Source organism: Pelodiscus sinensis, chromosome 14 (assembly GCF_052426305.1).
Source record: "Pelodiscus sinensis isolate ZL-2025 chromosome 14, ASM5242630v1, whole genome shotgun sequence".
Classification (NCBI taxonomy): domain Eukaryota; kingdom Metazoa; phylum Chordata; order Testudines; family Trionychidae; genus Pelodiscus; species Pelodiscus sinensis.
In genome coordinates, this window is record NC_143065.1 from 26,420,698 (window position 1) to 26,446,419 (window position 25,722).

At 41.2% G+C, this 25,722-nt stretch overlaps 1 protein-coding gene across 1 annotated transcript in view; it reads right to left on the minus strand.

Moving 5' to 3' along the window:
- The window catches only part of HOMER2 (homer scaffold protein 2), a 132,994-nt gene that overhangs the window by 7,948 nt on the left and 99,324 nt on the right, over positions 1–25,722 (minus strand). The window contains exons 4-7 of the mRNA XM_075897142.2: positions 16,490–16,582; positions 12,052–12,191; positions 8,215–8,371; positions 4,877–4,987 (exon numbers count right to left, since the gene is read on the minus strand). Coding sequence (XP_075753257.1) covers positions 4,877–4,987; positions 8,215–8,371; positions 12,052–12,191; positions 16,490–16,582 — 501 coding nt within the window. The remainder of the gene's footprint in view (positions 1–4,876; positions 4,988–8,214; positions 8,372–12,051; positions 12,192–16,489; positions 16,583–25,722) is intronic.

Sequence of the window (25,722 nt, forward strand, 5' to 3'; positions counted from 1 at the left end):
CATTTAAAGCTGCAGAAAGGGGTTTTCTGGATGAAAACATCCACAGAGATTTGCTCCTAGTGATTTCCCCTAGGATCCAGGAGGAGGCAGGCTGTGATCTGTGGCGCAAGCCATAGGATCTGTCTCAAAACGTGGGATTATTATTTTTTTGGCTAGACAGACTAAATAAATAAAATACTGTTGTATCCAGCCTTATCAGTCCTCAATCTAGTCTGATATAGGCTAGCAAGTAGAGTTGTGGGATATGTGACGTATTCTGTTCCAGCTACCTGTGATTTCACAGCAGAATAAGAATATATAGGAATAGTACCTCATACTCTGTTATAAAATTACGCAATAAAAAAGTCTCTATGTCTCCAGATTCCATTTCTCCAGATACAATACCATGTCTCATATTTCAGTTATAACCCAACTTTCAAAAGAATCCGGTCTATTTCACAATGGGTTTATATTTGCTTCCAAAATTTTTGCCAAAAATACCACTCCACCCAAAAACTGAGCATTCTCGATGAGCAATTATATCATCCAGGACATCTCCAAGATTGTGTGTTCTTCTCCAACTTTGTGACCATTATTTCACAGGATTAACGTAAAGGGTCAAATTGCTTGTTAGCATGGACTGTTTCTGACCACCATGTTGAAATCAATTAAAATCAGCATTTAATGCAAGGGTACCAGGCACGGACCCAGATATGCAAAAAAGATGTTAACTGACACAGAGACTCTACTACTCTGTGTCAGCAAGTCTTGTCAGGCCTGACATATTCACTACACCTCCCATGGGGAATGTGGGGGGAGAGAGAGAAAGTCATGATATTGATTTAAAAGTGACACATAACAGATTGATTGAACTCTAATAGCACAATGGTTATTAAGTAATAGAGATGTAGCCGTGTTAGTCTGGTCTAGTTGAAACAAAAGACAGGACTATGCAGCACTTTAAAGACTAACAAGATGGTTTATTAGGCGATGAGCTTTCGTGGGCCAGACCCACTTCCTCAGATCAAATTGTGGAAGAAAATTGGTATATATGGTCATGCCAATTTTCTACCACAATTTGATCTGAGGAAGTGGGTCTGGCCCACGAAAGCTCATCGCCTAATAAACCATCTTGTTAGTGCTGCATAGTCCTGTCTAATGGTCATTAATGTTACTGCAAATGCTTTGTAATAACTCTGTAGATGAAATTATGGATACTCTCTGATATTATGGCCTAGAAACTGTAAACAGACAAAGATGACAAAACAGGTTTTTTTTAAATATACAAGATAATGAAAATATTGCAGAAGATGCTCTGTCAGGAAGAGGACTCTGACTTGCTGGCTCTGGGTCAGCCAGTGACTAATCCTCCTGCAATTTTGTAAGCGGGAAGCTTTGACCCATAGAGCACCTCAGTACAGAGGGTAAGAATGTGTGTTGGTATTAGGAAATGAATTTCAGTTGTCCTGACCAAATCAGTGTTCCTCTAATATGGTTATAAACGGTATCTAATACATGTCAAGAAATAGGTCATTGGAAAACTAATAACTCACTGATCATTAAAATACTTATTATGTATGCATGAACATGTATTAAGAGTTAAGTATAAATGATAGAATGATTTCAAAAATATGTTTAAGCCAGGCATGTCAGGGGGAGTTGATAAACAAGTCAATCCTAGGCAAAGGCTAGGGTGCAAAGTCACTCACTAGGGTGTAAAGTCGAACTAAGGTACGCAATTCCAGCTATGTGAAAAGCATAGTTGGAGTCAACATACCTTAACTTGTCTTACCACAGCATCCCCACTGTAAGGAGTTGATGGGAGAAACTCCTCCATAGACTCACCTTACTCCTTGAGACCCAAGGCAATGAGAACTCAATCAGAAATTGATTTACTGGGTCTTTACTAGACCTGCTAAATCAGCCCCTGGGAGATTGATCTCCGCAGTATCAATTTCTCAATAAGTATAGATAAGGCCAAAGGAATGTTTGCTTCTCTGACCAGCCCCACCATCAAACCAAGACAATGAAGATCAATTTACATATGAAGTAAACAAAGCTATCAAGTAACAAATAGGGGAAAAGACAGCAGGGCATTTACATCCATCAAGAGAGAAAAGCTTGGTTTATTTTTCAAAGACTACTGGTTTATAAAGACAAGGGGTCTGAACCGCATGTGCTAAGCAACTGAATCAATTGATTGAGAGGTATTTTAGAAAAGTCTATGATACACTGGTGATAATATCATAAAATGTTTGCATTAACACTATATAAGGAGTTTTGTATACCTATGGAAATTAGGCATTAGAGTATTTCAAAAGGAAGGAACAAGTGTCTCTTGTACAGGAAGGAACATAGCAGCTATTTATCTGCCTCCTACGTAAATTAAGTATGATGGAATCAAAACAATGAAAGCCTTAGATATACACCAAGGATGGGAAGTCCCACAGTATGAGGTCATCCTGCCTCTTTAAACAAGACTGTTGAACTTTGGAGTTTATAAGCCAAGACAGAAGCCATCTTTAGCATCTATCACTCGATGGACTCAAGTGTAGACCTACCCTCACGGTGTAACCTGCCTACTTGTAAGTTGGCTGTGAGCATGTGCAGTTGGAAGCTACAGCAGCAAAGCACTGTGAGGCATCCAACATTGCATGGCAAACAGTGACACAGTATCTTATTGGTCTGGATTACACCCCAGAACTCAGAGTAACCCACTACATTTATTTTGAGAAATGAAACCTCCATTCATCTTTAAGCATTCAGGTGCTATTATATACGTCTGTGGCTTATATTTTTTTTGTCCAAATGCCTCTGTGCCACTGTCCAACCCTTCATTTTGCTCTCTTCCCTTTTCTGTTCCTCAAATGCACAAAATTTTTTTGCTTTTTTTGCGGCTGCATTTGTGAGCAGGCTTCATGCTGGTTTGCCTTGCAAAGCCAAGAGCAGCTTATGTATGGTGGTTTAGAGATAATCAGAAATCCACTAATGTACGAAAGTCTGAAATCAAGCTGGTATAGTTCATTCTCAAAAAGGAATGGAAGCTAGGCCTGTAATATTCATGAGTCAATCAATTTTCTGGCTGATTTGGTGTCTGGAGAATGTGAACCTCAAGGAAAATACTAGCACAAAATAGGTGTTATTACCTATGCTATTAGAATAGAAAGGTTAGGAAGAAAGCATGATATTTCCTTTGAAACTCAGTGCTGAAAACTGTATTATATTTTTAACTGCGCACCAAAATCCATCTCCCTAACCAGTTTCTTGTACCATCTTAAAAGCTCCTTAATAGCACTGCTTTTTAAGAGCATCAACTGAGACGTTATAGTGGTACTAGGTAAGTTTCACTACACCTTCTGTTTGTGTTTGCTCTTGAATGGGCACAAACATTTGGGCTACGTCTACACTGGCCCCTTTTCCGGAAGGGGCATGTAAATTTCACCAGTCGTCGTAGGGAAATCCGCGGGGGATTTAAATATCCCCCGCGGCATTTAAATAAAAATGTCCGCCGCTTTTTTCCGGCTTTTAAAAAAGCCGGAAAAGAGCGTCTAGACTGGCCCCGATCCTCCGGAAAAAGTGCCCTTTTCCGGAGGGTCTTATTCCTACTTCAAAAAGGGCACTTTTTCCGGAGGATCGGGGCCAGTCTAGACGCTCTTTTCCGGCTTTTTTAAAAGCCGGAAAAAAGCGGCGGACATTTTTATTTAAATGCCGCCGGGGATATTTAAATCCCCCGCGGATTTCCCTACGACGACTGGTGAAATTTACATGCCCCTTCCGGAAAAGGGGCCAGTGTAGACGTAGCCTTGCTTTCTACAGTGGTGGTGGGGAAACCCAAAGATACCATGACTTTTCCCCCATTCAAGGGCTATAAGTTTTCAACAGCATTTGCCGTAGGTCTAATCTACATCCCCCATCCATCTACCATGATACGCAGCTTCAGCTACCTGAAAAGCATAGCTGAAGTTGATGTTTTTAACCACAGTGTCTTTCATGCAATCAGGTCAGTGGCTGATGCTCTCCCGACGACTCTGCCTAACCTTCCTGTCCCAATGGAGTACTGGAGCTTACGAGAGAGCATTTGGAAGTCGATTTATCACGTCTAAGCAGAGACAATAGGTGGATCGACCATTGGTGGATCAATCACTGCAGCGTCAATCTACCGTGTAGTGGAGATAAGCCCTGAGCTAAGATGAGAGATTTAGGAACCATGAATGAATCTGTAAGTAACATTTTCTAATGTTAATATCAATCTTGGACTTAATTATTAAAATCAGAAGGTATGGCTGGCAAAATAGTAAAATATAAGATCCCACTGAAAGACAGCCTCACTTGCCTTCATAAAGATATTAAATACTCTTGTAAAGGATGCCTTTTTACAGACGAGCATCTGAAAGTCAACCACTCCCCTCCTTTCAAATAGTAAAGCGATAAGAGCAAGGGACTGAGAGTAGTGATTCTGAGATTCTGTTCTCAATTTGCTGTGTGAAGTTGGGCAAGGCAAATAACTTCTTCAGCCCATTTCACCCACCTGTAAAATGAGGACACCACTGCTTACCTATCTCATCAGGTATTACGCTGCTTAACTAACCAATGGTTTTAAGAGGCATTGAGATCCTTGGAAGTATAAAGTATCATTTTTATGAACTATTATCACACTAAAATGCCACATCAAATTAAAAAGTCAGAATCTACATGTTGTAAATGAGTGCTTAGGGAGCACAACTGAGCTAGGTGGTCAAAATTGTCTTACAACAGCTAGAAAGAGCAGAAACCTAAAATGCTGGGCTCCCTTTGACTATGGGTGACACATTATGCAAAGCAACACATACAGAGAAAAGCAAGCAGGCCCACTCTGACTTTGAAGAATTGGTGCCATTTCTAAGTTTATTTTACTTACTAGTTCTTTGTCTTGAAGTTCTGATTCCAGTTCCTGGAGGCGCCTGCTCAGCTGTGCATTTCTCTCTCTCTCTTTATTTATTTCATTGCATTGTTCTTCTAGCTCTTCAATCTTTAAAAAAAAATCAAGCTCCAGTTCTCTGCAAAGCCAGGGGAGATCCTCAGCAGGTGTAAATTATCCCAGCTCAATGGAGGTATGACAATTCTCATCCGCTGAGGATTTGCCCATTAGAGTGTATCAGTTAGTACAACAGGTCAAAGTTACCACTGTCATATTTGAAATTAAGAACAAAGTAACCCATTTACAGACACTCTAGGGAGCCTCACAGGATGTGTTTATTGTAGCTCACATAGTGTGTTATGCAATTACATGGGACTGTGCAAAGCACTGGAATGTTATAATTAGTAACGATGAGAAATGAATGGGGACAAATTTGCACTCCCATTTTTATGCAAGTCTGAGCCAGTAATCTACAAGGAGGGGGTTTTAAAAAAATATGGTATGGGGAAGAAAGCTCTCTGGAGATCCCAACATTGTCTCCTCAAGACCTATCTATTATTCCAGAAGGAATAAGAGGGTTGGATACAGCATTAAAACTTAGCCAGAAGGATTAGTACAGAGTGACAGATGGTGCTTTGTTTCCTCACACAGGGAATGTGCTTACTGATTCCACACTTCTTCCATCCATCTCTGGACTCAGATCTTGTGTGCGTGTGCTGCTCCTAGGCTACCAGGCTCTCTCCTTAACTTGTGTTATTTCATTCTCAGTGTTTGGCTACTCTGAAACTGTACTTGTCACCATGCTATGTAGATCAACATGCACAAATTTTTATAACCAAATTAACACAGGAGAGGGACCTTCCCAGCAGCCCATTCTGGTGCAGCACCAATGCCTATTGAGAAACCTATTTGAAAGAGGAAACATAGAAAAATCTCTTTCTCTACAGGAACATCACAACGCCATATGCAGGCAGTGCAGCAATACAAACCACAGAAAGCATGTGTTTCACTATAGGTACCTTAACCACTGAGCCAGAATAAGGAAGTGTTTTGTGAACCTGTTCATTTTGGACAACACAGAGAGAAGTGGCACATTTACACCTGATCATGTCAATGAAAGCAACTTTTCAATGCAACATTACACAAAAACAAACCAGGAGTAAATAATGTATGTTGCGCACTATGCTGTTTAGCTGTAATTTACTATTTCAACAAGTCATTTCTCCCTTATACATGAAAGAAACCTTCACTGCTAGCCTTTATAAAGAACTATTAACTCTTTGCTCTAGGAACCAGATTTATCTAACAACCTAATGTTACCTTGACACTAACAATTAGTGCCAGGAAATCTTGACACACAGCATGGGTTAAGCAGTCCTCTAAATACAGAGGAAGCATGTTGAGAAGCATTGATTTGCTCTACTGGAATTATCTTTATATTCTGAGAGTGATGTCCCCAAACTGTACACAAACAGATATAAAATCTTCATCTTGCAAAGACAAAGAGAATTCCATTAGGTATTTTAGTGCCCTGACAGACAGGGAAGTTAGGAAATATCTGTCTATCAGCAGCATTCCCACAAGCTATATTATTCACCCGGACAGAAGTGGCATGCAAAAATGAATGAAAGGCATACCTAACTCCTGAAAACAATAGAAAATTAAAAATTACTTGCAATGAGCTTTATACATGGACTGCCCCAGTGAGCTGAATGTGTGAAAGGCAAAAACAGCAGCAACAACGGGACCCAGCTTTTTGGAAAGTTGCTTAAGATCAATAAGCTGAAATTATCCCTACAAGCAGCATTCTCAGAAACAGAATTCCACTGTATTCAACAGACTTGCACCAGTGCATGGGCCAATTACAAGCTTTTGATAGATAGCACCATATTATTTCAGTGACAGTGTAAGCTACTATTCTAAGCTGGGCTTTTTAAAAATCTAAATTTACATCTCCCAAGTGTTCTCTCTTGTGGTTCACATTCAATTCCTATACTGCAGTACTGTGAAATTACACGTTCGGTAAGAATGGGAAAAAGGCTTTTGGCAACAATCTCCAACAGGCTTACGGAGTTGAAACATGCTGCTTTGAAGCTGGTGGGTCTGATTCTCAGCCTGGCTTCTCCTCCTCCTCCTCCTCCTCCTCCTCCCCCCCCTTTTAGTGCTTACAGTATTGAGCATACAACTTGTGTTATTACATAGCTGTCTGATTTTGAGATCCGATTAGCATTATTGAGTTTTTAAACCAGCCACCTCATCACAAGGTATGAGCACAGGGCATTGATATACTATAGTGAAATAAATTAGGAGAAGAGCACGCTATAGTAATCATCTTGGTTGATGTTCTCTTTCCCTTCATCCTACCCAACAGCACAGACAGTATTGCAGCTCCCCCAACCAGGTAGCATGGAATCTTGGATGATATGAAAGTCCCTGGTCACCTACTGACTTCCAGTTCTTTACCTCCTGCATGCTGGAGGCAAGGAGTAGCAACTCTCTCAGGCCAATCTATACACAAACCCAGAAAGTCGGCTTAAGGTACGCTACTCCAGCTATGTAAACAATGTAGCTAGAGTCAACATACCTTAAGCCGAGCTTGGTGCTGACTTTACAGTGGGAGGTTGATGGGAGCAAATGTTCTGTTGGCTTCCTTTACTCCTTGCGACAGAGGAATACCACACCAACCAGGGAGCCATTGGTATTCGATTTAGCGGGTCTTACCAGACCCGCTAAATTGAACATCAGAAGATTGATCTTTGGCATGTAAGTATTCATGTAGCTTCAGTCTCCTCTACACCGTACTTCCTCTCTAGCACAAGAAAAAGACAAACCAGCAGAGAAGCCAGGATACATAGAGAACATCACATGAGTACAAAAAAAGATGCCACTGCTGTCTCTTCCTCAGCTGTGAGAAGAGGGGCATTGGAAAAGATTTAGAAATATTATAGATTTTTTTTAAAGCTTAATTTCGTAATATTATATTGAATTCATGTTTTAAAATAATAATTCAAAAAAGTTTGGCTCTGGATTTTATATAAATTTGGGTATGGTATGACTGAACTTTGTTTTTTTTCTTCTCACCTTTGCTGCAGCTGCTGACTGACTTCCTCTACTTTGTTCAGTGCTTGGCTGCAGATTCTTCAGTAGCTTTTGGTTAGTATTTGAACAACTTACTGCTAGTTATGTTTGTAAATCTCATACAGCACCAGCTTTTTGTGGGAACAGTAGCTTGGGGTAAGGAAAGAGAAATAGGAGAGGAGTCTCCAGGCCAGGGTAATCTGACATTTCAAATGGTGCTTGGGGGGTTTATTTTATTCTATCCAGCCCACTGGTGTTACCTTGTTCCTGAGTTGATCATTTTCTTCCTTGCATTCTGAAAACTGCTTTTTCCAATTCTCTACACTGGCAGCAGATTCTTGGAGCGCAGAGGTCAGCCTAGCATTGCTCTCCCTCAGAGTCTGCAATTCTGTTTCCCATTTCTTTACATTGGAAGAACTGAAAACAACAGGCTAGAGTTAGATTTACTAATGCTTTAGTTCCATTTATTTCTCTATGAAAACACCTGATTGCAGAGGTGGATGGGAAGCTGAATTAAATAGAGCATCCCAGTGGAATGACCATTCCACACTGACCCTCTGTCCTAAGAGTACATGATCACTCATCTTCAATGAACTGCCCAAAGACAAAACTACTATTGTCGGTGCCAGATGTGATGTTTAGTTGATAACTGCGATGTGTGCTGTCTGCAGTCATGAATTTTTACTGCATTCTTTACTTCCTGTCCTAAACTGTATTGAAAGGTAGCTGTGAATTGTTAAAACAGTGGCTGCATTTCAGATGGTACTTGCACATCATGTACGTATAAAGCATATTGGGATCTTTCAGGATGAAAAATATTATATAAAATACCATAATATTAAGCCAAGAAACATATATATACACTCTTTAGGTAAAATACACTTTCACTTCTTTTGTTCTGTTTTAAAGCTCTATAAAGATATCAGGATACTACTACTGAAGAAATAAACATTCCAGGACCTTACAAGCTCCTGAAGTAAAGGGTGAGTGATGTGCCTTTTAAGGAGGTGAGGGACAACGGATGGAAGAAACTGAAAGCTCCTGGTATCTCAGTTACTACATGTTACTAGCCAGTAAAAGTGACCTCAGCCAGTAAAAATAAAGAATTACCCCATTAAAATTAAAAGGAGAGTTTGATATTCTCCTCAGGATTGCTTATTGTATCCTATGGCTTATATAGCTTTTGAAAAAACCCTTAAAAAGGCATTCATGACACTGATGTTATTTTCCTTTCTACTCATGGGTGTATTCAAATGCTGGAGGTAGAGATGGCAAATAAGTTCCAAGAAAAGAACTATGGTATTTTAATGTCGCTGCTTAGAACATTCCAACTTTTTATTTTACTATGGCTACAAATTATAGGGATTTGCCTTGTCAAATAATTTATTAAATCAATGGTACACAATGTGATTTCAAAGCATATAAGTATATTTTTCAAGTGGTGCACAAAAATTTTTAGAATGCTACATAAAGTTACCTTTTTTCCATTAATATTTTATGGTGAGCTAATAATTCGCTTTTGTGATTTTACATACCCTCACCTGTTTTCGCAGATAAAGAACACACATTGAAACCAAAAACAGAAGAGAAGATTGGCTTCATACATCAACAGCAGTAATTGCTCCCTGATGGCCTAAATGTTATTTCTGCATTCATAGAACCACACATCCACGGTCAACAATGTGATCTGGTATTGCTAGAGTAAATGAGAGTTTACTTCATCATACACCAAATCAGAAAGAAACTAAGTGGTAAATCTCCCAATTTCACAACAGAAGTATCTACTAAAGTCGGCTCATTCACCCATCCTTCACGGAGTGATTGTGCAATCCAGCCCAGGACTCCCAGCAAGCCACGGGGGGTAAGGGGTGGGAGGGGCCTATGCGTTACAGGCCCTCAAGCCATGCCCCTTCCTGCCATCACGATACCCTTTCCCCTGTCCTCAAGGTCGTGCCTAACAGCAGTACCAGGCAAGAATAAAATTGTAAGACGCATGGATAAACATAATTTGTTGGGGAAAAGTCAACATGGTTTCTGTAAACAAAAATCATGCCTTACTAATTTACTAGAGTGGACAAAGAGGATCCAGTGGATGCAGTATACTTAGATTTCCAAAAAGTCTTTAACAAGGTCCCTCACCAAAGGCTCTTAAGTAAAGTAAGTTGGCATGGGATAAAAGGGAAGGTCCTTTCATGACTTGAAAACTGGTTAAAAGACAGAAAACAAAGGACAGTAAGTTTTCTGAGTAGAGAGAGGTAACTAGTGGGGTCCTCCAAAGGTCTGTCCTGGAACCAATCCTATTCAACTTATTTATAAATGATCTCAAGAAAGGGGTAAACAGTGACGTGGCAAAATTTACAGATGATACCAACATGCTCAAGACAGTTAAGACAAAAGCAGACTGTGAAGAGCTTCAAAAAGAACTCACAAAACTAAGGGATTGGGCAACAAATTGGCAAATGAAATTTATGTTGATAAAATGTAAAGTAATGCACATTGGAAAAAATAATCCCAGCTGTACATTCAATATGATGGGGACTAACTTAGATACAGTTATTCAAGAGAGATCTTGAAGTCATTGTGGACAGTTCTCTGAAAACATCCACTCAGCAAATAGAATGTTAGGAATCATTAAAAAGGGATCGAGAATAAGACAGAGAATATCTTATTGCCTCTATATAAAACCATGGTTGCCCACTTCTTGAATACTGTGTACAGATGTGGTCTCCTCATCTTAAAAAAAAAATATTAGCAATGGAAAAGGTTCAGAAAAAGGGAACAAAAATTATTAGGGTTTTGGAACAGGTCCCATATGAAGAAAGATTTAAAAGACTTGGACTTTTCATCTTAGAAAAGAGGAGACAAAGGGGGGATATGATAGAAGTTTATAAAATCACGACTGGTATGGAAAAAGTGAATAAGGAAACATTATTTTTTTATTCCCACAACACAAGACCTAAGGGTCACCAAATGAAATTAATAGGCAGCAGGTTTAAAACAAAGAGAAGTTTTTCTTTACTCAGTGAAGAGTCAACCTGTGGAACTCCTTGCCAGAGGATGTTATGAAGACGAGGACTTTAACAGGGCTCAAAAATAGCTAAATAGATTCATGGAGATTAGGTCCATCAATGGCCATTAGCCAGGATGAGTAGGAATGGTGTCCATAGCCTCTGTTTGTCTGGAAATGGATGACAGGAGAGGGATCACATGATGACTGCCTTTTGTGCTCCCTCCCTCTGGGGCATCTGGTACTGGCCACTGTCAGCAGACAAGATACTGGGCTAGATGGACCTTTGGTCTGACCCAGTATGGCTGTTCTTATGCCATCCCTCCCCCACACTCACCGCAGGGGAAGAGGGTGGGATGATGAATGGAAGGGATAGGGCTTGCACAATCGCTCCAGCCAGGGATGGCCTGCAGGCTGGGAGTTTGAGACCCCTGTTTTAAATGAATGCAACAACATTTGAATAATTATTGCTAATACTATTATAATGTACATATAGTAAGCTATAATAACTATGCCTATTCAATAGTCAGTGATCTAAATTGTATAAGTGAACCTTTGGTGATTTATTAAGAGAAATATATATATATATATATTTTAAAACTTTAAAGAGGACACATTTTAGCAGTGAATCAGAATTCCTCCTAAACTGTCAGCAGTTAAAGTTCACATGTGAAACAGCTGGGGTTTTTTTAGGAACACAAGTACATTAGAAATTCAGGAAAAGGTTTAAGAGATACATGCAGTACATTCTTGTGTACGTAAGCACCTTAGTGCTAGGACACCAATTATTTTTATTTCAGTTTACAATAACTCTCAGGCAGGCAACAACATGGATCCTATTACCACTTTTTTTATCCTCTTCACTTTTTTTAATATAAGCTGTTTTTATCTTATCTTGGTCTGCCTTTTAAAAAGTATAGTAACTATTAGGTCAGCTAGCTGTTTCCTTACTGAACGATCCCTGAATATGTATATGTATATGTATATGTATATGTATATGTATATGTATATGTATATGTATATGTATATGTATATGTACCCACTAGCGAAGCATTACCACACAGGCATTCAGTGCAATTTAAATATTCACCTTTGGGCTAAAGCAATTTTCAGTTTGTCATTCTCGCTTTTAAGATGCGCATCAGCAGGGCCACCATGAGATGCCTTCTCATCGTCTGTTCCATTCACGCTGGATGCCCGAGTAGAAGATGGTGTTTCACGTCCAGATTCCTGCAGCACAATCCACAGATTAGTATTAACATAAAATTTAAAATTATAGAAATGTAGGGCTGGAGGGGAACTTGAGAGTTTATCAAGTCCAGCCTCTGGGCTGTGGCAGGACTACATAGATACAGACTGTCCCTAATGGGCAGGTGTTTGTTCAACCTATTCTTAAAAATCTGCAATGATTCCACAACCTCCTGGGAAGCTTATTCCAGAGCTTAACTACCCTCTTAGTTAGAAAGTTTGTCCTAGTACAGGACTGGGCAAACTCAGGCCCAGTGGCTGGATCTGGCCCATCAGGCATTTCTCTGGACAACCCCACTGATTAGCAGAAGTGCATGCTTAAAGCTGGCCACCAGCATGGTGTGTTTAGCTACCCCTCCTTGCACCTTGCTCCATCCTGCAAGCCCAGCTGCTTTCAGGAGCCTCCTGCCAGCTGTGCAACAGGGTGAGAGGGAAAGGGGAGGGTTCAAGTTCAGATGTTCCCCTGCCCCTATCTTTACAGATCAGGGGTTTGAGAGAAACACAGTAAGGAGAGCTGCTCCAATCTGAAGCACATGACTCAGGGGAGTGCAGAATGGGAGTAGGGGGATGGGGCGACAACAGAGCAAGACAGATTTCCCTTAAAGACACAGAATGCAGCTTCTCTCAACCAGCACACACAACTAGGGTTGCCAGATGGTTGAAACAAAAAAACCAAACACCCCTCCCCCCAAAAACAAAACACCGGGAAAAAATGCTGAAGGGAAAAAGGGGGGGGGGGGGGGGGGAGAGACCAAAGTTGTTGAGGAAAAAAAAAAAGACAAAAAAAAAAGCCAAAATAATAAATAAATAAATCAAACAGCATTAAAAGAGCATGTTTAAGATTGAGTACAGGGATAGGAACAGGGGAGCGATTGAGCAGTAAGACCCAGGGGAAAGCATTGCTTCCCCTAGGTCTTTTGGCCGGCAGCCATTTTGTGCCGGCAGCCTTGGGGAACCAGGTAAGCATGGAGGCTGGGGTCGGGGTGCTGGAGGTGTTGGGGGCCAGGAGGCGGCTTGGGGGGGAGGGGGAGAGGCCGGGTGCTGAGTGTTTGTAGGGTTGCCAGGTGCTCGGCATTTTCAACTCCGGGCCGGGGAAAAATTCAGAAAATACTGGACATCTCAAGTGTCCGGTATTCTCTGGATTTTTTTTACCGGACAGGAGACGAAAATACTGGACTGTCTGGGTGAATACCGCACAAAAATTATTGCCCACTCCTATCTCAGTAACTAACTTAAGTCTTTAAGCCCCCAGCATGGCCTGGAACATGCTGTGCCTCCAACCACTGCCAACAGCTGGGAGCCCTGGGCCCTTTTGAAGCAATTCCGCCTCAATTGCTTCAATCAAAGCCGCAATTTTTCGTTGAAGAGCCACATGCGGCTCATGAGCTGTGGTTTGCTCACCCCTGACATACTAGATATGTGGCAGAAAATGCAATGGCCTAGTTAAGTAATGTTGCTGGTTGCAGCCCAGCCAAAGGAGTAAAAAAACAAAAACAAAAACAAAAACAACCACCAAAAACTCTTATCAATCAAAATGTACTCCTATCTGTATCAGCACATTTCCAGTAAAGCCAAATATAAGCATCATAAGAGGTCACATTATATACCATGTCATGTTATGTATTTGCACTATGCAAAAACATTTCTGATTTCCTTTAAATAATGACAGATAGTGCCTTATCTGAGCTAGAAATACCATCAGTGTGCTCTAGTAACCACTCAAACTAGTCAATAGTGACTCCTGACATTCACGCTTTTTGTAACCTTGTCCCATGTCAAGTCAGTGAGACCAGGAAATAGAGACCAGTCTCTTACCAGTTCTCACGTGCATCTCACCTTTATGGCATAACAAACTATATACAGATTGCAACGTAGAGAGAATACTTAGAAAGAAACACTGAAAACATGTAACAGTAATAAAAATGTAGTCTCTTCTCAAAGAGAAAAATTATGATTTTCTTAATTGAAGTCTGCAAAATTTTCCAGAAGAATGTTTTAAAATCAGTTTAAGACACTGGAGCAAAGAAACATGAGCGGAAGTTGTGAAGCAAAAAGACTTTCTTACTTTTCAGCAGTGGTCAGTTAGCTTCCTTCGCTTTTCATTAGAGTCAATAGCCAAGATTTTGTTTAAGTCTCTAAAATCAGGCTTCCAAGTCTGGTTTAGGGTAGGGATGTTAAATATTGGTTAACTGAATAGTCAAGTAACCTCATGAATTCTTATTGGTTAGTCAACTATTCTGTAGGCCCCAGGGGCAAGGCCAGCACCCAGTGCATTCCGGCCTCACTCTTAAGAAGCTCTCTGCCACTCTGCGCTGCTGCTTCTGATACAGAGGCAGTAGTGGGGGGTGCCAGGCAGGAGCTGGTCCGCGAGGGAACCCAGTTTGAAAACCAGTTCTCCTTGCAGGCAGGCTGCCTGTCGCCCAGTGCTGCTACCTCTGATAAAGCAGCAGCAGCACAGGGTGGCAGCAGCTCCTGTCTAGGGGACGTCAGAACTTTCGGACTTGGTGTGAGCCAAAACTGAGCTTGGCTGCTTGCCCATGCTGCTCCTAATATACTTCAAACGTACAGCTACGGCGGGGGGTAGGTCCCGGACCCAGTGTGAAGCAGAACTGAGCTAGGATGCCTGCCTGTCCAGCTCCTAATACACTTTAAATGTAGAACTGCAGCAGGGTAGATCCCAGACCCATCGCAAGCCAGGAGTGAGACGAGCTGTTAGCCAGCCTGTTAAAACATTTACTGGGGGAAGGGTAGTCTATAACATTAACTTATAAGCTTTTGCTTATCAGTTAATCGACTACACTATTACATCCCTAGTTTAGGGATCTAGCACTCAGCAGTTCTCACTGATGTCAAAGGTTTTTCTGATCATGCAGCTGAATTCATCTCTAAATAGAATACCTTTTCCTCCAAATGCCAACACTTTTATGCAACACACAATGAATGAGTTTGCATTAAACGAGGATTAATTCTTAGCTAGCTGTAGACTTTATGGAATTATAATGAATTACTGTAAAGGACGATGACAAAGCTTGTGATAAAACTTGATTTCAGTATGTTCTGAAAAAAACTGGGTATAATGGCATTTTTCTAAACTAAAGTGTCCTAGACAGCTGTATTATATGGACATACATTGTAAACTCCCTTCCCGCTAGTTACCTGAGAGCAAGGAATGATAAAGCCTTGTCTACAAACTATAGCAGTGTTTCTCAACCAGTGGTACGAGTACCCTTAGGGGTAGTCGAGAGATGTCTAGGGATTATATCAACACAACTGAAATTTGGAGAACAGTGAATTTTTGTTTTAAGTTTTACAGCGCTTTATTATTTTTGTACTTTTTACATCCAAAAATTTCATCATCCACCTGGCTACGATTAAGTTGTTTAAACAAATGTGTTGCAATGGTAGAAAAAAAAAATGGTGTGTCTGAAAACTGTAGGTATGGGGGGTACTATTTTTTTTAAAGGGGTACTTTATAAAAAAAAAGGTTGAAAAACAATGAACTATAGCATCTATGGATCACCAAGTTTAGACAACGAAACATACGAGAACTTTAAAACCAAGCAAGCTATGTGACGTTGTACAAACTCATCTCCAACACAGCCCCAACCACATATAAAAATAGGCTGGGCAAGTGGCACTAGCAAGTGTTACATCAGATTCCATTTATTTACTGCTGAAATACTGCAGTGAGGCAAAGTCCCCAGTGACCAACACAATGAAGAACTATATCAAAGAGAATACAGGACTATGTAGCACTTTAAAGACTAAAAACCATTATTTAGTCCTTTGGTTTAATTGTAACCAAAGGACACAATTAAAAAAATGTATCCTTTGGTATATATGGTTGTGACAATTTTCTTCCACTATGTGATCTGAGGAAGTGGGTCTGGCCCACGAAAGCTCATCACCTAATAAACCATCTTGTTAGTCTTTAAAGTGCTACATAGTCCTGTATTTTGTTTCAGCTACACCAGAGTAACACGGCTACATTTCTATCACTATATCAAAGAGGGCCTTGCTATTTTTAAATAACTATTGTAAGTCAAGAACAGCTTTACAGACTATTATATTTAAATGAAAGAAAGGTGTAGAGAGAAAAAAAGAAAAAGAATATTCCTCGGGCAATGTGAATGGCCACTAGCTAACAATGCTATATCACCATCTTCTTTGTTGTCACTTTAAACTGGCCGCCAGAAGTAGGTACATTCCAGTGTCAAATCTAGTCTCAAATAATTTTTTTCTGCATGTGTGTATACATAATTTACAGATAAGTGACTTACTTGGGAATGATTGCTTGAAGTCTCAATTTTCTCTTGAGATCTGTCTCTTGCTAGTTGTGCAGCTTCTTTTACTTCCTGGAATTTCTCTGCAAACTGCCAAATGTATGAAGGATGTTTACTAAAATTATTTAGGACACATTAATTGTGTAGAATGTTGCCTTTATATGGCTTCTTTGTAGTTCACAAAACACCATGACCATACAATCACTTATGGCAATTTTTAAATTTTAGATATGAAACATTAAACGTGTGTATGATTTGAATTAAAAACAGATTTCCTCAGAAGGGATGGTAATTTTGATCTTTTATGTGCAAACCCCACTCATTAACACAACCATTTCATTTGGTGGGTTCTACTCCAAAAGCAGTTTCAAGGGGCAGGCAAAAGGCAGTTAAATAAAAAGTATTCAGTAAAAGGGAAGGTGTCTAACACCCTGACTGAATCCCTCACTTCTGCCAAAGGCAATTCAAATTTACATAGATTCATCGTGGGAAAACTTCTAATATTGGAAAAGGAAGACAACATGAAACTTGCTCATGCTTCCAGACAGCTATATTCCCCATCCTGAATGGCATCTAAGATGCAGAACCCACATTTTATTACTTCAGTATAGCTCACACAGGGGTGGATATAGGGCAGGGCGAATGGGGCAGCCGCCCCGGGCCCCGCGCTTCAAAAAGCCCCGCACATGCGCCGTGGCACCACCGCGCATGTGCCGTGGCGTCACTGCGCATGCGACGTGGCAAAGGGGGGGCCCCGCGGAATTATGCTGCCCGGGGCCCCGCAAAACGGTCATCTGCCCCGGAGCTCACGTACATGCATTCCCACTACTTCCAATGTGGTAAAATATTGTTTAAAAAAAAATCTGAATACATCAATTTATTAAGCACCTCTTGACTAAAACAATTGGGCATGGCAGAGTCTAATGGTTCAGAATAGAATTAAAACACTACAACACACGTTCAAATGTGATAAAAGCTGCACTTAAATTAAAAGCCAAGAACAGAAAGAGGAACTATATGCATGAAAGGTACAAAGGAAGAATGGGAGGGAGGGGGAGAAGAGAGAGGAGTCTCAATAAAAACAATATTGCTTAAAGAAGGGGTGAGATGGATTATAAAGAGGGAGTACCAAAAGGAAATCTCAGTCTTCTGTGAAGCGTAATGGTGAAATGCCTAAAAATTGCATGTCAGAACAAAAGCACCCCTCAGAATGAAGGTCAAAAGAGGCTCAAATATAGTCATAGAACACAAGACTAATAAAATCAAATTATTCAACTCTTTAAAATCCTATCAATTATATTATCATCAAGTACAGGTTGGCCCTTTCTCATCCAGCACCCTCAGGACCTGACCGGTCCCAAACAAGGGAATTTGCTGGACCAGGGGAGGTCCCATGCTACCAGTCCCCTGGCCCACCTCCCCCACCCCGCTGCCAGCCCTGGCCACCCCCACTGCCGGGCTGCCACGCTACTGCAGCCCTGGCGGCCCAGACTACCACATCCCCAGCCCCGCTACCAGGGCTGTCACATTCCCATCCCCACTACCAGGACTGCTGTGTCCCTGGCCCTGGCCCTGCTACTGCAGCTGCTGCATCACCAGCCCTGCTATTGGAGCTTCCATAGCCCCGGCTATGCTACTACGGCTCCGGTAGCACAGCTTCAGCACTGCCAGGCTTCAAGCCACTAACCTTCTTGCCACTGGGGCTCCCAGCCAGGACTCCCTGGTCCCGGAACATCTGTGGTCCTGCTGGACCCTTGATGTTGCTGGAGGGAGTCCTGGTTTTTGGAGGACAGAAGAACGACCAGACTGGGTCAGACCAAAGGTCTATCCAGCCCAGTATCCTGTCTGCCGACAGTGGCCAGTGCCAGGTGCCCCATAGGGGGTGGACCAAAGACAATGATCAAGCAATTTGTCTCCTACCATCCTTCTCCAGCCTTTGACAGAGGCCAAGGGCACCATTCCTTACCCCCTGGCCTTTTATTGACCTAACCTCCATGAATTTATCTAGCTCTTTTTTAAACTCTGTTATAGTCCTAGCCTTCACAGCCTCCTCAGGCAAGGAGTTCCACACGTTCACTGTGCACTGTGTGAAGAAGAACTTTCTTTTATTAGTTTTAAACCTGCTACCCATTAATTTCATTTGGTGTCCTCTTGTTCTTATATTATGGGAACAAGTAAACAGCTTTTCTTGATTCACCCTCTTCACATCACTCATGATTTTATATATCTCTATCATAACCCCCCTCAGTCTCCTCTTTTCTAAACTTAAAAGTCCCAGTCTCTTTAACCTCTCCTCATATGGGACCCGTTCCAAATCCCTAATCATTTTAGTTGCTCTTTTCTGACCCTTTGCTAATGCCAAAATATCTTTTTTGAGGTGAGACCACATCTGTACGTAGTATTCAAGATGTGGGTGTACTATAGTTTTATATAGGGGCAATAAGGTATTTTCTGTCTTATTCTCTATCCCTTTTTTAATAACTTCTGACGTTCTATTCGCTTTTTTCACTGCCGCTGCACACTGAATGGATGTTTTCAGAGAACTATCCACGATAAATCCAAGATCTCTTTCCTGATTTGTTGCAGCTAAATTAGCCCCCATCATATTGTAAGTATAGTTGGGGTTATTTTTCCAATGTGCATTACTTTACACTTATCCACATTAAATTTAATTTGCCATTTTATTGTCCAATCACTCAGTTTCGTGAGATCTTCTTGAAGTTCTTCAGAGTCTGCTTTCGTCTTGATTATCTTGAACAGTTTAGTATTGTCCGCAAACTTTGCCACCACAGTGCTTACCCCTTTCTCTAGATCGTTTATGAATAAGTTGAATAGGATTGATCCTAGGACTAACCCTTGGGGAACACCACTAGTTACACCTCTCCATTCTGAAAATGTACCATTTATTCCTACCCTTTGTTTCCTGTCTTTTAACCAGTTCTCAATCCATGAAAGAATCTTCCCTCTTATCCCATGACAACCTAATTTACACAAGAGCCTTTGCTGAGAGACCTTGTTAAAGGCTTTCTGGAAATCTAAGTATGCTATATCTACTGGATTCCCCCTTGTCCACATGTTTGTTAACTCCTTCAAAGAACTCTAATAGATTAGTAAGACATGATTTCCCTTTACAGAAACCATGTTGACTTTTGCCCAACAAATTATGTTCTTCTAATGTCTGACAATTTTATTCTTTACTATTGTTTCAACTAATTTGCCCGGCACTGATGTTAGCGGGGCGGCCTGTTATAGGCGGACTCGGCCACCGCCTAGGGCGCCGCCGCCCGGGGCACCTGATGACGACGTCACGGGGCGGCCGGGGCGCCCGATGATGACGTCAGTCCATTGACAGCCCTGCAGGCAGGGGCGCCGATCGCGCGTTCCGCCTGGGGCGCCAGCTGCCGCAGTCGGCCTCAGGCCACTCCTCGACGTTAGACTTATTGGTCTGTAATTGCCAGGGTCGCCTCTAAAGCCCTTTTTAAATATTGGCGTTATGTTAGCTGTCTTCCAGTCTTTGGGTACAGAAGCTGATTTAAAGGATAGGCTACAAACCACAGTTTCTCAATTTCACATTTGAGTTCTTCAGAACCCTTGGGTGAATGCCATCTGGTCCCGGTGATTTGTTACTGTTAAGTTTTTCAATTTGTTCCAAAACCTCCTCTGACGACCCTTCAATCTGGGACAGTTCCTCAGATTCATCACCCACAAAGGACAGTGCAGGTTTGGGAATCTCCCTAACATCCTTAGCTGTGAAGACTGAAGCAAAAAAATCATTTAGTCTCTCCGCAATGGCTTTATTGTCCTTGATTGCTTTGTATCTCGATCGTCCAAGGGTCCCTGTGGCTTTTTAGCAGGCTTCCTGCTTCTAATGTACTTCAACATTTTGCTATTACTTTTTGAGTTTTTGGCTAGCTGTTCCTCAAAATCTTTTTTTGGCTTTTCTTATTACATTTTTACACTTAATTTGGCAGTGTTTATGTTCCTTTCTATTTACCTCACTAGGATTGGACTTCCACTTTTTAAAAGATGCCTTCTTATCTCTCACTGCTTCTTTTACATGGCTGTTAAGCCACGGTGGCTCTTTTTTAGGTCTCTTACTATGTTTTTAAATTTGGGGTATACATGTAAGTTGGGCCTCTATTATGGTGTCTGAAAAGTTTCCATGCAGCTTGCAGGGATTTTACTCTAGTCACTGTACCTTTTAATTTCTGTTTAACTAACCTCCTCATTTTTGCATAATTCCCCTTTTTTAAATTAAATGTGCTGAGGTGTTCTTCCCAGCACAGGAATGTTAAATGTTATTATATTATGGTCACTATTCCCAAGCGGTCCTGTAATAGTTACCTCCTGGACCAGATCCTGCACTCCACTCAGGATGAAATCGAGAATTGCCTCTCCTCTTGTGGGTTCCATTACCAGCTGCTCCAAGAAGCAGTCATTTAAGGCATCAAGAAATTTTATCTCTGCATCTCATCCTGAGGTGACATGTATCCAGTCAATATGAGGATAATTGAAATCCCCCATTATTATAGAGTTCTTTATTTTGGTAGCCTCTCTAATCTCCCTTAGCATTTCAATGTCAGTATCGCTGTCCTGGTCAGGTGGTCGGTAATATATCCCTATTGCTAATTTCTTATTATTGGAGCATGGAATTACTATCCATAGCGATTCTATTGAACATGTTGATTGAGTTAAGATTTTTACTTCATTTGAGTCTACATTATCTTTCACATATAGTGCCACTCTGCCACCCGCACAACCTACTCTGTCCTTCCGATATATTTTATATCCCGGTATGATTGTGTCACATTAATTGTCCGCATTCCACCAGGTTTCTGTGATGCCTATTATGTCAATCCCTTCCTTTAATACAAGGTACTCTAGTTTACCCATCTTCTTATTTAGACTTCTAGCATTTGTGTAGAAGCACTTTAACAAATTTTCACTGTTTATTTGTCTGCCCTTCCCTGATGTATTAGATTCTTGTATATGTGATTGTTTCTTGTCTGATCTGGCCCATACTTTATCATCTTCCCTCCTCTCTTTCTGACTAAAACCTAGAGAATCTCCATCAATGGACTCTCCTCTAAGAGTAGTCTCTGTCCGATCCATGTGCTCCTCCGCACCATTAGGCTTTCCCCCAACTCTTAGTTTAAAACTGCTCTACAACCTTTTTAATGTTTAGTGACAGCAGTCTGGATCTACCTTGGTTTAAGTGGAGACCATCCTTCCTGTATAGGCTCCCCCTCTCCCCCTCTCCCAAAATTGTCCCCAGTTCCTAATAAATCTAAACCCCTCCTCCCTACACCATCGTCTCATCCATGCATTGAAACTCTGAAGCTCTGCCTGCCTACCTGGCTCTGCACATGGAACTGGAAGCATTTCTGAGAATGCCACCATAGAGGTCCTGGAATTCAGTCTCTTTCCTAGCAGCCTAAATTTGGCCTCCAGGACATCTCTCCTACCCTTCCCTGTGTTATTGGTGTGACGTAGTGGAGGTACCTGGCTGGTTTCTATGCTGCTGGCTCTGGGGTAACCCCCACTGGCTGCCGTGGGTACCAGGACCCAGCAAAACAGGATGAGTCACTATGCAAACCAGTATGGCCAGACACCCCCCATGGAGAGGAACAAAGGAAGGTGGAATGCTGCCCTGGCTGGGGGGCAGGGCTGGAAGAGAGTTAGTTAGTTGCTGTCGGAGAGCATGGAGGAGACAGCCTAGGGAAAGGGGCTGGAGTTTAGGGGCCCAGTCTCCCCCATCTCAAGGGGGCCTGAAGCATCCTAGCCCAGCTCTGTGACCAGATGACATCTGTGCTGTACTGTATCCTGGAGAGGCAATAAACTTCCTCTATTCCACAGGCTGGTGCAGTCTGTTTGTGCCATTTCGGGGTGCAGGAGACGGGGGACCCCCAACACGCCGTCACAATTGGTAACCTCATATACCACGACCACCAGCTCCTCCCCAGCACTCCACATAAGTCTAGATGCTTCGAGAGATCCGCAACCTTCGCACCAGGCAGGCAAGTTACCATATGATTCTCCCAGTCATCACAAACCCAACTATCTATGTTTCTAATGATCAAATCACCCACTACTAACACCTGCCTCTTCCTAACAACTGACGTTCCCTCCTCCGGAGAGGTATCCTCAGTGTGAGAGGTTGCCATAACATCCTTTGGAAGGAGGGTCCCAACTATGGGATGGCTTCCTTCTGCTCCCATTGACTGCTCTCTTCCCCTGAACCCTTCATCCTCCTTAACAGCACTGGGGCTGTCAGACTGGAGGTGAGACGGTACTACAGTGTCCCTGAAAGCCTCATCAACATACTTCTCTGCCTCCCTCAGCTCCTCCAGTTCAGCCACCCTGGCCTCCAAAGCTCGAACTCGGTCTCTGAGGGTCAGGAGCTCCTTGCACCAGGTGCACACATATGCTACCCGCCCACAGGGCAAGTAATCATACATGTTACACTCGACGCAATAAACAGGATAGCCCCTGCTCTGCTGCTGGGCCTCTGTCTGCATTTTCTCCTATGAATAAGTTTGATTATAGATGGGGTTTTTATTTAAATGTTTGGGATATAGATCATAAAAGTTTTACGTTTAAAGAACGTCAGAGGGCACTAGTTACTTCTAAGCGCCCCCTCTCAAAACTCCCTCCTGTTCGCAAGCTCCCTGGTCGCCTCCTCATAGGGTTTATAAAGCTCTGGCCTTCCTGATAGCTCCTCCCTCTGGCTACAGCTCAACCAATGAGCAGAGAGTTTTAGATTTCAAATCCTAATTAAGGCTCACAGCTTCCAACTGCCAGCCTGAACACACGGCCTTTCCAATCTGTATATTAAAAGACATTACAATGGCTAACACTCAGCACTTACATCACAGATTCCATGTGAAGACCTCAAAGCTCTTGCAGATATCCATGAACTCAGTCCTATGACAACTCTATCAGGTAAGCACCTACTGTCACCTCAAATTTACAAACATGGTAGCTGATGCAGAGAGAGAGAAGTTAAGCAGCTTGATCAAAATCACACAGTGATTCAATGCATGCTTCAGCAGCTGACAGATTTACTGTGGGGATGTAAAAACTGCCCAAAATTGTTAACTGGTTAAACTATTGATTAAATGGTTTAACCAGTTAACAATTCTGGGCAGTTTTTACATCCCCATAAATGGTTTAACTGGTTAACCACTGCCTGGGATTGTGAGTATGAGTGTGAGTGTGGGTATCATCCTCCAGCCAGGACACCATGGGTAGGGAGGCACTGGTGAACCAGTTAGGTGGTAAGTAGTCCAATAAGGCATATGCTTACCAGTTAACTGGTTAACCTTTAACATTCCTAACTGGGGTTCTTACACTTTTTTCTGGTACCGGCCATCGTCAGAGACAGGATACCAGACTATACTGGACAACATTACATACATTTATTGTATTATACGTACACTCAGACAAACGTGCAGATTGCTGCTAGAACATTAGAAGACCATTAGTTTTATCAATTACCATAATTCAACTCTTAACGCCTATCAAACATAAATCTCTGAGAACATGAATAAGTAAGCACACAATGACCCTTTTTAGAACAGAACCAAGTAGGTGGTCTTAACTATATGTGTTGCACTGTATGCCATCTATAATAAGAAGTCTAGATAAAACTGTACCTGTACTCAATATATTATATAAAAGTGTGCATGCACACATAGTGGAAATTACCATTAAACATATAAACTTAAAAAACAACAAATAGTCCAGTAGCTCTTTATGGGAATGTACAAGTAGCATATCTGTATACATATAAAACTCACTGACTACAATTGCACTTTATTTTGTCCTTGAGTTTTGAAAACCTGGCCTGTCTAGGTAAAATACATTTTCTGTAGCAACTGTTAGACCAGAACATCTATGCCAACCAGATTATTTCTAATCTATTGAGTCAAAAATAGGCTCCACAAGTGTGTTTGCTGAAGTCAGCATGCAGTTTATATTAATGTTATACTGAGACACGCTCTTACAATGAATCTTATGTATCAAAATTCTTATGAGTCTAAGTGAACTAGGAAAAAAATGTTAAAATCTGGAAAAAAGTAATCTTTCAAATTTGATTTCTGAAACTATCCTAATAATGGGAAAATAAGTATCTGAAAAGTATGTGCTGTGAAGAGAACATTTTCCAGAGTTCCATATAAAACACATTATAGGTGAATATATGAAACTCCTCCCCCATTCTTTCAAATATTTCCAACAATCTTAGTCCAGTTATGTAGCATACAAATATATTTTATTTAAATAAATATGTTTCTAGCTGCAAAGACAAAGGCATTGTCCACCAACGTAAAGGGAGATCTTCACTTTAAAATGGTCATATTTCTGAATTATTTTTATCCACTACTGTAACTACTATTAAAGGTTACTGCAACTGAAATTATAATGAAAAATAAATATTTGCTATTTTTCCAATTTGTTTACTTTATGCATTTGTTGTTTACACTATATATATATATATATAGCTTAATTTACACCTGTAAGATTTCACTAAACAATCTCTGATTTTCACACATATAGGTGCACTTAGCTCTTGTGAGAAATGAAAGATGTATACCTGATTGTTCTTCTAACTACATAGCCATTGTAGTGGCAGACCAAATTTCTGCACCACTTAGCCACAAATAAGGTATTTTGAGGAAGGTTATAGAGAGTCAATGGCATGTCTGTGGCATTGGTAACGTATGTATATACAATTCACTGTTCGTTGTAGAATCATGGGGACTTTTTCTAATAACTTAATATCTTGTGCTCCCACGCGATCAGTGTCCCCCATTGGCATTAAAACCTGTACATCATTTCTGTGATCTGGGCATGCCACAAGTCATTAAACCAGCATAACCACTGGTTGCTTGTAATGTGTATGTTAGAATTCAAATAGTTAATTGTAAACTTAGCAAGATCCTACTTAAATATTTTTAAAATAAATGTAAGCAGTGGGATTTTCTTGCGGTAGGAGGCATGTTTAATTATTTAAAGTTTTCCAGAAAGTTCTCTCACTGCCAGCCTCTCTCTCTTTTTGCCCTATGTCCACTTCTCAGGCTATTTCACATTAACTTTTTTGGGCTGACAAACCCAAACAAAACTAACAAAGAAAGAGAGAAAGGGGAGGTGATGAAAGGAAGGGAAAGCAGCAACTAGCCATTGGCATAGCTTTGAAAGTACATTTCAGAGCCAGCACCAGCTTCTGTAGT